This window comes from Theropithecus gelada, chromosome 1 (assembly GCF_003255815.1).
Source record: "Theropithecus gelada isolate Dixy chromosome 1, Tgel_1.0, whole genome shotgun sequence".
In the NCBI taxonomy this organism is placed as follows: Eukaryota; Metazoa; Chordata; class Mammalia; order Primates; family Cercopithecidae; genus Theropithecus; species Theropithecus gelada.
In genome coordinates, this window is record NC_037668.1 from 159,504,051 (window position 1) to 159,519,379 (window position 15,329).

Genomic DNA, 15,329 nt, shown 5'->3' on the forward strand with positions numbered 1-15,329 from the left:
TTTCTTATCTTGAAAACTATTAATAATGGAAAAATAAGCATTTATTCTGTCTTTTCTGTACAAACTATGCCTAAGGATAACCAAATAGTTGAGAGAAGATTCTCTTTACAGAATTATTTAAATTAATAAACAATGAAGGAATAATAGAACATGATCACTTTGCAAAGAGATGAATTATTGGATCTGTGCCATAATTAACAATGGCTGATAACATCACAAAAAGAGAGACAATCACACATTATGTATCCCTGATGGATGCACCCAATAACACCTATGAAACACTCTTGCTAAAAAACTAAACTAAACAAATCTAACCAGAATCTGATCAGGCATCAGCAAACAAAGAAACTTGTTAAACAACTTCACAGGGATGCAATTTTGAAAACATGCATCATGGGAAATTCTACAAAACAATCTGGTTTCTTCAACAACAACACTGCAAGGAACAAAGCATACAAAGGGATGGAAGTGTAATCTGCAAATCACAGACCTAAGAGGCACATTAACCAATGCCAGTGCGTGAACCTTATTTGAATCTGGATTCAAACAAATAAACCGCTATTGGTTCTATTCCTCTGGAGAACGCTGACTAATACAGCGATGGTAAGGTGTTGTAGTTATATTTAAGAGTGCTCATCCTTTAGAAATACATATATGAAATACAGATAAAATGATATGATGTCTGACATTTGCTTCAGAATAATCTTAGGATGGAAGGAAATGGATAAAGATTTAGATGAAACAGATTGGCTATCTGTTGGTAATTGTTAAAGCTGGGTGATGAAAGCATGGGGTTTCCTCATGGTATTCTCTCTGCTTTTGTATATGGTTACAGTTTTCTTTAGTAAAAAATTAAAAAATGGAAGAAAATGAAAAATAGGAAATTGAAAAATATTAGTAGTGTGGGGGAATTACTTTTTCTCATAACAACTACTGTAGAATCATTGGACTCTTTATAATATGTGTATGTAAAACTAAGTATCTTTTAAAAATTAAAAAGTGAAGAGAACCTACCATAAATATAACATGTAATGGTGAAACTTTAGGTGCATTCTCATTAAATGTAGAAACATCAATAATGCCTGCTCTTTGACATTGTACTAGAGTCTTAACCTTTGCAATAAGACAAGAAAAAGATGAGCTAAATAGAATGGGAGAAAAAAAAATTATTGTTGTTTGCAGACAATACTGTGTGTATAGATAATCCAAAATTATTTACAAGCTGCAGGAAAACTGCTGGATATAAGAGCAAGACACAAAAATCAACATTGTTCCCATATACTGGCAATAACCAGTAGTAACTAGAAAATGTGGTATAACAATATTATATACACAATGGCAACAGAAACTGTAAGATACACAGAAATAAATCTATCAAAAGGTGGGAAGACATTTTTGAAGAAAATTATAAAACATTATTGAGGGACATAAGAATAGACCTGAATGAAATCATAAATATATTAATTATCTCCCAAATTAATCTCTGAAGTCAATGCCTCAAACCAAAAGCTCAACAACAGAACTTTTTTGGAACTCAATAAACTGATAACAAATTTCACCATTTCAAAATTGTGAGAAACATTTAAAAAATAAGAACAAAGGGAGGCTTGTTTTTACCAAGTATTAAGGCTCATTAGAAAGCTGTCGTACATAAGATAGTGAAATATTGGGACAGGGATAGAAAAATAAATTAATAGAATAGGCCAGAGATTCCAGAAATAGCCTCACATGAAATTTGAAATAATATATTATACAGATGATAGTTGAAAAATGATAGACAATTCAATAAATGGAGTAATTGGTTTGCCCTGCTGGGGAAAAAATGAAGTTAGAGTCTTACTCCACACATAACACAAAAATAAATTCCAGATGGATTAAAGCTCTAAATATGAAAAACAAAAGTTAAATTTGTTAGAAGAAAATACAGGGGGAAATATTTCCATTCTCAAAGTACAGAACACAAGACACAAAAAGCCAAAATAATAAAAGGAGGAATTGATTGCATCATAAATTAAATTTTCTGTGTAACAAATGACCCCATCCAAAGCAAAAAGATAGTGACAGATTAGAGAAGATATTTTCCAACATATCAGAATATATAGAGGTCCTACAATTTGATAAGGAAAACAACCTAATAAAAAGTTGAGCAGAAGATATGAATGATTTACAGAAGAGAAAATCCAAACAACAAATAAATACAAGGAAAGATACTCAAAATACTTAGTAATCAGAGAAATAAAAAAGAAAAATGAGATGCTATTTTACACCTATCAGGTTGATAAAAATTAAAAAGTCTGAATGTGAAGATGTTGGGAAACTGAAATGCAGCTGGTTGGACAACTAATTTAGTACAACTAATTTAGAGATAAAATTCAGGATATGGTCCTATTTAGTTGAAAACTTATAGATTATATGACACAACAATACTTATACTCAGCATATACTTCTAGATATACACCTGGGAGAAATTCTGACACGTGAACACAAACAGGCATATGAGAACATTCCCTGTAGCAGTTAAAAATGAATGAACTAGATCTACCCTATGTATCAGCATAGACAGATGTCAAAAATAACGTAGAATTTATTTATTTATTTATTTTTGGAGGCGGAGTTTTGTTCTTGTCATCCAGGCTGGAGTGTAATGGCCTGATCTCAGCTTACTGCAACCTCTGACTCCTGGGTTCAAGTGATTCTCCTGCCTTAGCCTCAGCTGGGATTACGGGTGCCCGCCACCACGCCCAGCTAATTTTTGTATTTTTAGTAGAGATGGGGGTTTCACCATGTTGACCAGGCTGGTCTCAAACTCCTTACCTCAGGTGATCCACCCACCTCGGCATCCCAAAGTGCTGGGATTACAGGCGTGAGCCACCACACCCGACCATAATGTAGAATTTTAAAAGCGATTTCCAGAATAGTACAATGTATCATTTATTGGGAGTAAGAGAATGGGGACAAACATAGACAGCTGTTTTGAGAAGTGCTGCTGTGACATGGTAGGGATTGTAACAGCTGGAAGTGGGAGTATAGTGGCTGAGGAGAGTTATAATTTTTTTTTTTTATTTTTTTTAATGAATGTTACTAGAGCTTGTTTGCAAATGGGTGGGAATGATCTGGTAGAGAGACTGAAAAATCACCTACAAAGAGCGAAATCCTTTGGAAGGTGGAAGCTTGGGCTCCAAAGCACAGAAGGAGGATGCTACTACACTTTAGGCAGCTAAATGGTAAGTGGCCATGGGATGGAATGAAGGCGCTGAATTTGTAGGCTGTTGCAGAGATAGAACCTTCAAGAAGTAATGCTAATTTGCTGTCTGGTGACATTGTAAAGGGGAGTCTGGTTAAAAGGCAGGACAAAGGCCAGACGCGGTGGCTCATGCCTGTAATCCCAGCACTTTGGGAGGCAGAGGCGGGTGGATCACCTGAGGTCAGGAGTTCGAGACCAGCCTGGCCAAAACGGTGAAACCCCGTCTCTACTAAAAATACAAAATTAGCTGGGCTTGGTTTGATTGCCTGTGAACCCAGCTACTTGGGAGGCTGAGGAGGGAGAATCTCTTGAGCCTGAGAGAGGAGGTTGCAGTGGATTGAGATCGTGCCATTACACTCCAGCCTGGTGACAGAGCAAGACTCTGTCTCAAAAAAAAAAAAAAAAAAAGGCGGGACAAAAGGACCTACCTACGGTCACAGACTCTGCCCTTTCTGAGAGTCTGGGACCTTGCTATTGTCGCTCCTAACCTCTAATTTGCTCCAGGGAGAGTCCTAATAGTCCATCTGGCATACTGAAGATGATGTGAATTCCACAGCCAACACCACACAACACCTTCTCTGTTGAGCTGTAAGCTGCCTCTGGACTGAATGGGGTTTTGTTTTTATTCTTACCCTCAACACCAGTGCCTCTCACACAGAATTTAGACAAGCCAGTTAGGTGCTAAGCGCTGCTGCTGCGCTATCAGAACGGCACACGAGGCTGGTTCTAGACCGGCCTCTGCTGCTTACTCGTTCAGTAATCTTCTTAGAGCAAGTTCTTGAACTTCTCTGGGCCTGTTTTCTACCTCGCAGGGTGGTTAACTGCGTTTAGGATCTTGGAAGCACCTAACGCAGGAAAAGCACATAAGCCAGAAGTCTCTTGGGGACGCAAATACCAGGAATTTCTCCCGCTGTCCCCGTGGGTCAAGCGCACCAGGGTTCTCAGGTCTAGCTCCTTCCACCCCCCACGTCCACAAATATCCTCACTTTTTCTTACTCTCCCTATGCCTCGCAGTCCCTCAACAGGGTCTGCGATCAGACATCACTCCCAGGTGACTGCCAATCAGGCATGCATGCCTAGCCAACCTGGCCATCCTTGAAGATTGTGGATCCTGCACCGGCTAGCCGGCTGGCAGGGAGCGCGCCAACAGAGCCGCCAGCCGAAGTGCCCCTGCGTGGGTGGGAGGAGTAACCGCCTCTCACCAACCCACAGGGATGACTCCACCTGTGGAGAGACAGCCCGAGAGTTCCAGGGTGAGTGCGCATTGGAGCTTATCTGCCTGCCTGCATGCGGGTCGGTGGATCCTGCCGGCTGCTGGGTGCTGGCTTGCGTCGCCTGCTTGTCTCGCTCTCTGTCCCTCGTCCGCTACCCACTCTGACCCCCCTCCCTCCAGCAGCCGGCCTCTTGGTCCTCCAGCCGGGTGGTTGCCTGCGAGCTTCACTCCGCCCTCCTCTGCTGGAGCCAACTGGCGAGCCGCAGGCCGCCGGGCTCGGCCTGAGAGCCCATAAAACCCCACCCGGCCGCTCCGCTGCGCTCCCGCCGCTGCTCACCAGGCAGAGCCAGCGGGCTTGGCTGGAACTTCCAGCCCTGAGCGCGACACCGACAGCCGCGGACCGCGCCTCCAAGCAGGCTGAAGGGCTTCCGCTCTTGGCTTCCAGAAAAGTTTGGAGAAAGTGAATTTGAGGTGGATTGGAGAGTGGTAGCCCCTCCCCAGCCTTCTTTCCCTTCCAGAAGCCTCACTCTGCACAGCCTCCCCCATTCTTCCCGTCCTGATTCCCTGTCTTCCTGACCCCTCCTTCTCTCTCTCCTGGGTCCCCTCTCCTCACTGGGATCAGCGATCGCAGTCACATTGTCTCCTTCCATATTTCATCCTCCCTCCTCCTCTCTATCCCTGTCCTCTGAACGATTTCCAACTATTTGCAAGTCTTCTGCCTGTCATTCTCACACTTCTCCTTTCTCTCCACCTTCAGCCTTTCCTTTGCCACTCCATTTTATCCATCAAACCTCTCCACTTGCATCCACATCCTCCCTCCATCCTCCCTCCATCCATCCTCCCCTCCCAGCATACCTTGCTCATGGATTCTGGGCCTCTGTGGGATGCCAACCCCACTCCCTGGGGCACCCTCTCTGCCCCCAATGCCACAACTCCCTGGTTGGGCCGGGATGAGGAGCTGGCCAAGGTGGAGATCGGAGTCCTGGCCACTGTCCTGGTGCTGGCCACTGGGGGCAACCTGGCTGTGCTGCTGACCCTGGGCCAGCTGGGCCACAAGCGCTCCCGCATGCACCTGTTCGTGCTGCACCTAGCCCTGACAGACCTGGCTGTGGCGCTCTTCCAGGTGCTGCCCCAGCTGCTGTGGGACATCACCTACCGTTTCCAGGGCCCCGACCTCCTGTGCAGGACCGTCAAGTACCTGCAGGTGCTCAGCATGTTCGCCTCCACCTACATGCTGCTGGCCATGACGCTGGACCGCTACCTGGCTGTCTGTCACCCCCTGCGCAGCCTCCAGCAGCCCAGCCAGTCCACCTACCTGCTCATCGCTGCTCCCTGGCTGCTGGCCGCCATCCTCAGCCTTCCTCAAGTCTTCATTTTTTCCCTGCGGGAGGTGATCCAGGGCTCAGGGGTGCTGGACTGCTGGGCAGACTTCCGCTTCCCTTGGGGGCCACGGGCCTACCTCACCTGGACCACCCTGGCTATCTTCGTCCTGCCGGTGACCATGCTCACAGCCTGCTACAGCCTCATCTGCCATGAGATCTGTAAAAACTTAAAAGTCAAGACACAGGCCTGGCGGGTGGGAGGAGGGGGCTGGAGGACTTGGGACAGGCCCTCACCTTCTGCCTCAGCTGCCACCACTCAGGGGCTGCCATCTCGGGTCAGCAGCATCAACACCATCTCACGGGCCAAGATCCGAACTGTGAAGATGACCTTTGTCATCGTGCTGGCCTACATCGCTTGCTGGGCTCCCTTCTTCAGTGTCCAGATGTGGTCCGTGTGGGACGAGAATGCCCCTGATGAAGGCAAGTGGGGTCTGTGTGGGGGCAGTGAGGTGGGAGAGACAGGAAGAGAGGATGGGGGATTAGGTCAGGGTTACAATGCCTCCCAGGGCCAGGCAGGTGACAAACTAGTGGGACAATGAAGAAAGATGGTGCCTCCTCCAAGTGAAAAGGGGCAGTTATGACCACCCTACCAATGCCATGTCAATACTCATCCAGCCTACCAATGCCATGTCAGTATCTTTTATGTGAAATTTCCAGCTTTAAAAATTTTGGTAACTAACAATTTTTAAATGCTGTGTGGTACTAGTGAAATATGGCCATTAGCACATTTGGCCACCAACTACCAATTTGCTGGATGGGCTTTAAAATCATAGAATGATAGCAATCTGTAGCCCATGAACTTGCTCTCTCAGCCTTTTCCCTCCTGCACCTGGACATGCCTTTGAGCTCCTTCTCAACAGACACTTCCAGTTAATTAGAGTTGGCACATGAAAACCCTGAAATTTCCAGTTCAACCTCTTCATGTTACTAATAAGGAAACAGAGGCTCAGAGAGGAAATGTTACCAGCTGATGTGGTGAAGTCCCGGATTCTTGGTGCCACAAACAAAGAATTGGATGTGACACACACAAATAGCAAAGTAGCAAAAGTTTATTAAGCACAGTAACACTCTCGGAGAGGGGAGAGCGGGCTGACCTCTGTGAAATGAGATCGGTATCAGTTTGGTGTACTTTGGGCCTTTTTATATGTTCTTTTTTTTCTCTTCCCTGAGCTGCTTAATCTTTAGCCAGCATCTGCCTTTTGATAGGTGGGTTGCTTAGTTACTTTGGCCCTTGTGCACTTGCACGTGGCCTTCATCTCAATTTTAAGTGCATGTATTCTATGCAGTACCTATGCATGAGCTTTAATGAGCTGATTCTTATATGGGGTCATTTTAGGGATACTTTTTCTCTCTAACACACATGCCCATCTCTGAGAAGCTGCCCCTTACTGGGTTGGTCTGGATCTAGCCAACCAAGGGGCTCTTGACTCACTTCATATAACTTTTGTTTTGGCTCAACCTCTGCTTTTTATCTTGCCTCTTGCTCACCCTCCTCTTTATCCTGCTTCTGCTCCTACTCATTCTGCTTTTTATCCAACCTCTAATTCCCTCTGCTGTTTTCCTGCCTCAGAACCATGACTTGCCCCAGGCCTCACAGCTAGGGAGTGACAAAGTGAAGAATAAAGCCCAAGTCTTCTGTCTCCTTGTCTTTTTCCTCAACCTCATTAATAACTCTGATTTTAAAAGTGGTTATAAAAGGAGGGAGACCTTTCTTCTGTGTGAAAAGCAAAATGGGAACCTCTAAGAGGACTGTGCTCCAGCTGGCACATGGGAGGCCTGGCTCTCATCATTTTTCTGAGAAATGAAATAGAGGAGAGATGAAATAGAGGAGAGGAGAAATAGAGGAGAGATGAAATAGTGGAGAGATGAAATAGAGGAGAGCCATTCATGAATTTAACACAACCATGCAAGAGAAGTGCAAAAGTAATACCAAACTTCCTTCTTAATACAATATCCCTTCTTAATCACCCTTTTGACATTGTCTGGGCAAGAGACTATTTGCAGATTATCCTTTAAGCAATGAGCATATTAATTCTAACCAACTGTGGGGACCTCCCTGCTCTAGCCAAGCACAGAATAGAAGGAAGGAGGGTTTCCTAGGTACAAGCACATTCAGCCCTCATGCTACTGAGGAGTGGCCTTCTGTATTTTACATTTGAGTCACTTGAGACTCATAGAGGTAAAATAACTGGTCCAAAATGCCACTGCTAGTGAGAGACAGAGCTCGGGCTTGAATTGAGGTCTTTATGGGCCAAGCTTTATCCAGGTCATGGCTTTACTCCCAACATTGTGGCTTAGCCAGTGGCACCGGGGTGAGATGGTCATCTGCCTCTTTATTGAGGAGAAGATGGTGCTTCTGCCACTTAGCCAGTGCAGACTTTCCTGCTTGCCCATGGTGTCCATCATCATCACCAACCTGTCCCTCAACACCTCAGCCCTCACTTGAGTACTGTGATTTACCACTTACCAAGGACTTATTTGGGCAAGGAATGCATGGGACAGTGGGTTGTCCCAAAGAGTTATCTTACAGACAATGTGCTCCCAGAAAAATGAAAGCCCTTGGGGCAGAAATTCATTACTTTAAACTTGCTTTCCAGTACACAAAGTTCCCCTCCATCGTATGCTGGCCTCCAGGCCCCCTGGCCCCAAGTCTTTGGTCAGAGCCTGCCTGTTTCCTTGTCCCTGCCCCTGTCCCCGACCATCAGTTGAGTTTCTGGCAAGAGGCAACGAAGGCCAGGACTGGGTGTGATGTATCTACCCTCAAGGGCTGGGAAGCGCAACCGCCACTGCCTCTGGCACCTCCTCTGCAGCACTGCCTCTGTGGCATATCTCTAGCCCCTACCAATGCCTGGCTCAGGTGAGCCAAACCAAACAGGCACTCCTAAATGAAGGAAACTGTGGAACTCCTTTGTCCCTGGCTTAATCTTGGACACTAAAGGCACATTGATGGAGCAGACAGGATGAATACTGTCCCCTCAGCCAAAGCCACTTCCCAAATCTTCCGCAATTTGTAGTTACACATTAACTAGGGAGCAGGCCAGAACTCAGGCAAAACGGAAGGAAGACTGAGTTTGTTTTTGAGGCTTGTCCCTTGTATTAGTCCATTTGCACTGCTATGAAGGAATACCTGAAACTGAGAAATTTATAAAGAAAAGAGGTTTATTTTGGCTTACGGTTCTGCAGGCTGTACAAGTAGCATGGTGCCAGGCTGGGTGTGGTGGCTCATGCCTGTAATCCCAGCACTGTGCAAGGCTGAGGCAGGGGGATCAATTGATTCCAGGAGTTCAAAACCAGCCTGGGAAACAGTGAAACCTCATCTCTACTCAATAGAAAAAAAATTAGCCAGGCATGGTGGCACACTGGTTCACCCCTGTGGTCCGATCTACTGAGGAGGCTGAGGTAGAAGGATTGCTTGAGCACAGGAGCCATAATCACACACTGCACTCCAGCCTGAGGGTCAGAGCGAGACCCTATCTCAAAAAGAAAATAAAAAAGAAGCATAGTGCCAGCGTCTGCTTCTAGTGAGGGCCTCAGGAAGCTTCCAATCATGGCAGAAGGTGAAGGGGGAAGCCAGCATATCACATGGCAAGAGAGGACAAGAGAGAGAAGAGAGAGGTCCCAGATTCTTTCAAACAACCAGATCTCATGTGAACTAACTGAGCGAGAACTCATTACCAAGCGAATGGTGTTAAGCCATCTATGAGGGATCCACCCCTGTGATCCAATCACCTCCCATCAGACCGACGTCCAACACCAGGGGTTACATTTCAATATGAGGTTTGGAGGGCACAAACATCCAATCTCTCTCTCTCTCTCTCTCTCTCTCTCTTTTTCTTGAGATGGAGTCTTGCTCTTGTCACCCAGGCTGGAGTGCAATGGCATGATCTCAGCTCACTGCAATCTACCTCCCAGGTTCAAGCAATTCTTACGCCTCAGCCTCCCGAATAGCTGGGGCTACAGGTGCCCATCACCACGCCTGGCTAATTTTCTGTATTTTTAGTAGAGGCGGGATTTCACCATGTTGGTCAGGCTGGTCTTGAGCTCCTGACCTCAGGTGATCCACCCACCTTGACCTCCCAAAGTATTGGGATTACAGGCATGAATCACTGCACCTGGCCGACATCCAAACCATATCATCCCTCCTCCACTTCCAGGTGCTTCCCACTCTACCTTCACTTCTGTTCCCTGAACCAGTCCATCCAGGCCCAGGTACCTTCAGCTTCCCACCTGTATGACTCATGCCCTCTATCAAATGTTCTCGGCCTATGTCTTCCCTTCTCTTGAGCCATGAGTTGCCACACCCATGAGCATGTCCCTGGGACATGTGCACAAGGAGTCAGTGTATCTGAAGTTTTCACAGTGCCTTGCAGAGTAGGCACTTGAGCTTTGCCTTTTATTTTGCTGGTTGAAGCTCTAGTGGAGTATAGGATCTCTACCCTGGAGCTGAAAGACTTCGAGTTGCAGCTGTTATTAACTGTGCTATAAAAACTAGAAAGCTTACTTCTAAGGTTCCTTCCAGTTCTGAAACTGCTTTCACTGATTCTACAACCTCCACTGAAGAGTAAGGTGACTCAGTATGCCACCTATGCCATGGCTATAACCATGACAGATCTAGCAGGAGGCCAGAGCTCATCCCAGCAGCTTTCCTGTTGCCATGAGGGTTTCATTTAGTCTTTAGAAAGAACGTTTTGTCTGGAAGGAATCTTATAGCCTTGGCATCCTCACATTTTGACTGCCCAAGAGAGAAATTAGTTTTTCCCTACAGAAAGGTGCATTTCCTAGGCACAATCTAAGAACACAGAACAAGTTCTGGTCTGGAGAGGGATGCTTGGAGGCCCAGTACATAGAAGCTGCCCCCTCAGCTGCAGGCAGCAATGATGACATAGGTGTCTATAGGGCATTCATGCTCCATTGACTGCCCCATCAGATCCCCAGCATTGGGCCAGGCAGAGTCGATGCCCACACACTCAATGACTGAATATAGAATGAGTGGGCCTGCCCCTGAGGAATGGAAGGGGACAGAGTCCAGGAGGCCATGTGAATCCATGATCTATGATGTAAGTGGGGATGGAGATGGATGAGGCCTGAGCTTGGTTATTTTCCCTGCCTGTTTTACAGAAGTTGTCTCATTCTAGGTCTACATCCATTAGGCGACTCAAGGTCTAAGTTTTGTAAAAAGTTGGTTTCTCCTATCTGGGCTGATCCTATCCCTGACAACATTCCTTCTTCTCAATTAAACTTGAAGCAAACCTCAGCTCCTACCTTCACCCTGTAGTTACACAACAAAAACGAACAAACAAAATCAGCATGGTAAGACTCTGGAGCCAGGAGTCCCAGGTTCAAGTCTCAGCTGTGTGTCTCTCTAATTATAGGACCCTGAGTGACTCCCTTCTCTTCTCTAGGACTCAGTTTCCTCATCTGTTCCTCATCTGTGGGGCCTGGACGCTCTCCCGGGTCCCTTCGAGCTGCCATTCTGAGGCTTCTCATGCTTCTCTCTTGGTAGATTCCACCAATGTGGCTTTCACCATCTCCATGCTTCTGGGAAGCCTCAACAGCTGCTGCAACCCCTGGATCTACATGGGCTTCAACAGCCACCTGCTACCGCGGCCCCTGCGTCACCTTGCCTGCTGTGGGGGTCGCCAGCCCAGGATGTGCCGGCGGCTCTCTGATGGCAGCCTCTCGAGCCGCCACACCACGCTGCTGACCCACTCCAGCTGCCCGGCCACCCTCAGCCTTAGCCTCAGCCTAACCCTCAGCGGGAGGCCCAGACCTGAAGAGTCACCAAGGGACTTGGAGCCGGTGGATGGGGAAGCCACCGAGGAGACCATCATCTTTTAGGAAAGACTCGCTGGGGTCTGGCACTGCCCCCAGGACTAGTGGAGGTTCTCTGCCAACCTCGGGCACTGGTCATGAGAGCTGGGAGGGTGAGTGTTGGAGTTAGAGGAGCCCTGTCTGAAGCGGGGTGAAAAGGCCAGAGTGGGCTCCCTATCTTGGTGTCACAGCTGCCCCGAGAGTGAGGGCTGCCTCATGAGCTCCCAATCTCAGACGCTGGCAGTCAGGGAGAATCAAACTGCCAGTCTCCCTGGTCCTGCCATATTCACAGGGTGTCCATGCACACATGGTGTCCCAGATCTAGGCAGGCCTAGGATGGTGCCGTCTAGGGATCCACAGGGGGCAGGAACCCAGAGGTTGGCCTTGTGCCCTGGCTACCTGTCTCCATTCTAACCTGACTGGCACATCTCAGCCTAACCAGGAGAGGGGAGAAGTGAAAAACTGGGAGGAGGACTCTATTTGGATCTTGGATTTTTTTTTTTTTTTTTTTTTTTTTGGTAGAGAGAAAATGGTTTCATGAAGAAAAGTGAATGAGTATGTAGGGCTTACCCTGTTGTGCCCAGCTGTCTGTTGAGGGGAAGTGGTCTCATGGAGATGCAGGATTCAGTACAGTACTTGGTACCTAGCAGGATCTCTGCAAATGCCAGTTCCTCCTCTCCCCATGCCACCCCCTATGACAGCGTGGATGACAGGGGAAAGTGTTGTCTATTCTCTGTGGTCTGGTCCACTGTGAGTGTGGGTGGGAGGAAAGAGGGAGGGAAGCAGAAGATGAAAATGGTCATCATAAAATTAACAGCAGGAATAAGCCTCAAGGGCAGCAGGGACTTGTTGCCCTCCCTCCTTTCCCCAACCCACCCCCCAGGGAGTCCAACCTGCTCCTTCCTCAGGGGCTACAAACAGGGGACCTCCTTTGAGAAAAGGTGACATCGTCGTGGCTCTGGACACCCTCCAGGCTCTTCAGAGCTTCCCCCATGAATCGTATGGATGCTGTGATCCAGTTAGGAGCCTAGGTTTGAGTCTCAGTTCTGCCTTCAGTATCTGTGTGACCTTGGGTGAGTCACCATACATTTCCAGGACTCAGTCTCCTCACCGGTATAACAGGTGAGATGATCTCTAAGCTCCAACCTTCCATGATTCTGTAATCCTGAAAATGGTGTTACAGAGAAACACAAAGGATATTGTAAGCAACAGGGTCTAGAAGAGTTGTTGCATTTTTATGACAATGACATTGATATACTCTTTGACTCAATTCTGGTGATGGTGGGTCCCCCCATGGTCATACTGTCCACTTTTGTCCTCATCTGGGATGCTGAATCCTCCTCCAAGGCTGGGAGAGGCTATAGGCCAAGGGAGAGCCAAGGTAGACTTTCTGGACTCCAGGGGACTTTTATCATGGGGTAGCTTCCCCCCCCACCCGCCTCCGCCAGTTCTGATTCCAATTGAAGAGAGAGCCTTGCTGGTGGAAAAGACATCAGCTGAAATGTCAGGGGAGCTGTATCCTGGTTCTGCCACCAGCAATGACACACATCAATAAAATGCTGGCCAGTCCTTGCTAGCTTGGTTCTGGGAATCAAATAGGACTGTGGATATAAAAGTCATTTGTAAAGTCATGAGCTCTATACTAATGTAAGGAATTACTAATCTAATTAAAAGCTCCTGAGGGAAGCTCTAGGGAACACTTTCAGTCTCTACCCTTGACTCCCAGGGAAGCTTTGAGGAATGACTGTGGCTTTGCGGATATACTTCTTTAAGAGGCCACTCAGCTCTAAGAAGCCTCCTGAGGCTTTCTAAAATAAAAGAGCCTTGCTGAATGTTGTGAGTGAGCAAAGCATCCCAGTCCTTCAGTGCTAGAGAACTGGAGAGTGAGACCCTAATGGGACCAAGGCTCAGGCATATGAGAGGACCCACAGTCTCCCCCTCACTGAGTTCTGTTGCCCATATCAGCCCCTGACATCCAATACTTCTTCCCTGTCTATCTGCCCTGGTGAAGTGGGCTTAGAAGCCTTCCATGCCAGCCAGAGCTGTTGAATCTGCTCCCTTCCCTGCTTACATAAGCAGCCTCCCCACCCCCTTGACCCATCTTTAGACCACAGTTTCTGACCCTAACACCTAGAGTTGGTAAATCTTTGTTCTTCATGATGACTGGGAGGTAGAAAGAACACCAGCTGTGTGCCCCAAAGACCTGGGTTTGCATCTTGATCTCACCCCTTTTCTACCTGTATCAACTTAAGCAAGTTGTCCAATCTCCCCGAGCAATGCTTTCTTCACTTATTAAATAGAAATAGCAATGCCCACTTTGTTAGGAGGGATTTGTAAGATTAGATTAGAGATAGAACACTCAACAGATGTTAGAGAGGGGAATAACGGCCTGGCTCCAGATTGCGTCTGGTCGATAACCTCCCGGGTCCTGACCCAGGAGAGTCTACAGTTCAGAGAGGAAAAGAGGAGACAGACCTGGGTTGGAGGCTAAATCACTTTTCTTGCCTACCCTTTGCCTTCTATAGATCCCCTCTTACTACTATGGTATTTTCTGTTTTGCATTGCACAAGAAGAATTTACCTGGGGTGGTGGCTTTGGAGCCCTCCTTGTTCCTCCCATGGAAAGGCTGCAGTTGATCTTTTCCAGAAAGCTGGTTCTGTCCTGTGATCTGGCCCGTGGGGAGCGACCGCACACTGGCTGAGGGCCTCGGGAAATCATTCCAGGAAGCTCCCGAAGGAAATGGTGGATCTCACTGGATCTATGAGTGTAAGTTCTGCAGGACCTCTAGGAGGCTTGCCTGGCCAGTCTGGGCCAGAGGAAGAGCCTTGGATAGGGTTCAAGGAGGAGGGGCCCTGTGGAAGCAAGAAGGAGGCTCTGCGCTCTCCGGGGTGAATCCCATTTCTGACAGCTAACCCCAGGAGAAACTGAACAATGCCATCTCTGCCGGGACACTTGTGTAAAATGTTTATGCCATCCTGTGACTGTGAATGACAGTACTTTAGTCCCTTAAAACCTATGTACAAGCAGGACATGAGGGGCAGATGGGACAGAGAGGAGGGCAGGAGGGGTTCATCGGTTGACTACGGGGATTTCTCAGAATCGTTTCTTACACGGTTTGGTACAGGCCAGTACTTTCCCAGATAATGTGTCTGTGTTTTCTATGTAAATAGGTCTTTTATCTACTACAGGGCTATAGATTCAGCCCAGGCTGTAGCAGTTTATTCCTGGGTCAGAAACCCAGGTTGAAATTCACCAATAAAAAGATTTAATATCCAGGAAATTCCTGCGCATCTTTAGTTTTCTAGGGACAATGATAATGGGATGTGCAAGATAAAATTAAAGTGTGTTTGTCTTGAGTGAAGGGGTGAGGTGGTTGGGGAAAGGGACCACCCTGCATCCAGTTTAAGTGGGAAAAGCAGAGTGTCTTCGAATTTGCCATGGGACCACAAGGTGGCAGTGTGGAGCCAAAAGTGGGCCTGGCCTAGGCTGGGCTTTACTTGGCAGCTCCTGCCTAAGAATCAGGGTAAGGCCCTTTCTCTAGCCAAATATTGCTGAGATCCAGTGCACATTCTTTAACTCTCCTGGAGAATACGAAGCAGTAATGACTTACAGGGAAGGCCAGGAAAGTCACCCAGCCTCTTAGCTTGTGAGTCCTCAAGTTCCAAAGAGTCTTGGTCCC

The 15,329-nt window shown here is 47.3% G+C and overlaps 1 protein-coding gene across 1 annotated transcript; it reads left to right on the top strand.

Annotated features, from left to right (window-relative positions):
• The first annotated feature begins 5,143 nt into the window (after positions 1-5,143).
• Positions 5,144-14,930, top strand: AVPR1B (arginine vasopressin receptor 1B). Its single transcript, XM_025358889.1, has 2 exons — positions 5,144-6,259; positions 11,343-14,930. Exons 1-2 carry the CDS (start codon positions 5,320-5,322, stop codon positions 11,675-11,677), a joined length of 1,275 nt encoding a protein of 424 aa, XP_025214674.1. The 5' UTR covers positions 5,144-5,319; the 3' UTR covers positions 11,678-14,930.
• The last annotated feature ends 399 nt before the right edge of the window (positions 14,931-15,329 follow it).

Coding starts and splice junctions, on each gene's coding strand:
- AVPR1B (XM_025358889.1), top strand. CDS start 5,320: ATGGATTCTGGGCCTCTGTGGGATGCCAACCCCACTCCCTGGGGCACC. Junction 6,260..11,342: donor CGAGAATGCCCCTGATGAAG/GCAAGTGGGGTC, acceptor CTCTCTTGGTAG/ATTCCACCAATGTGGCTTTC.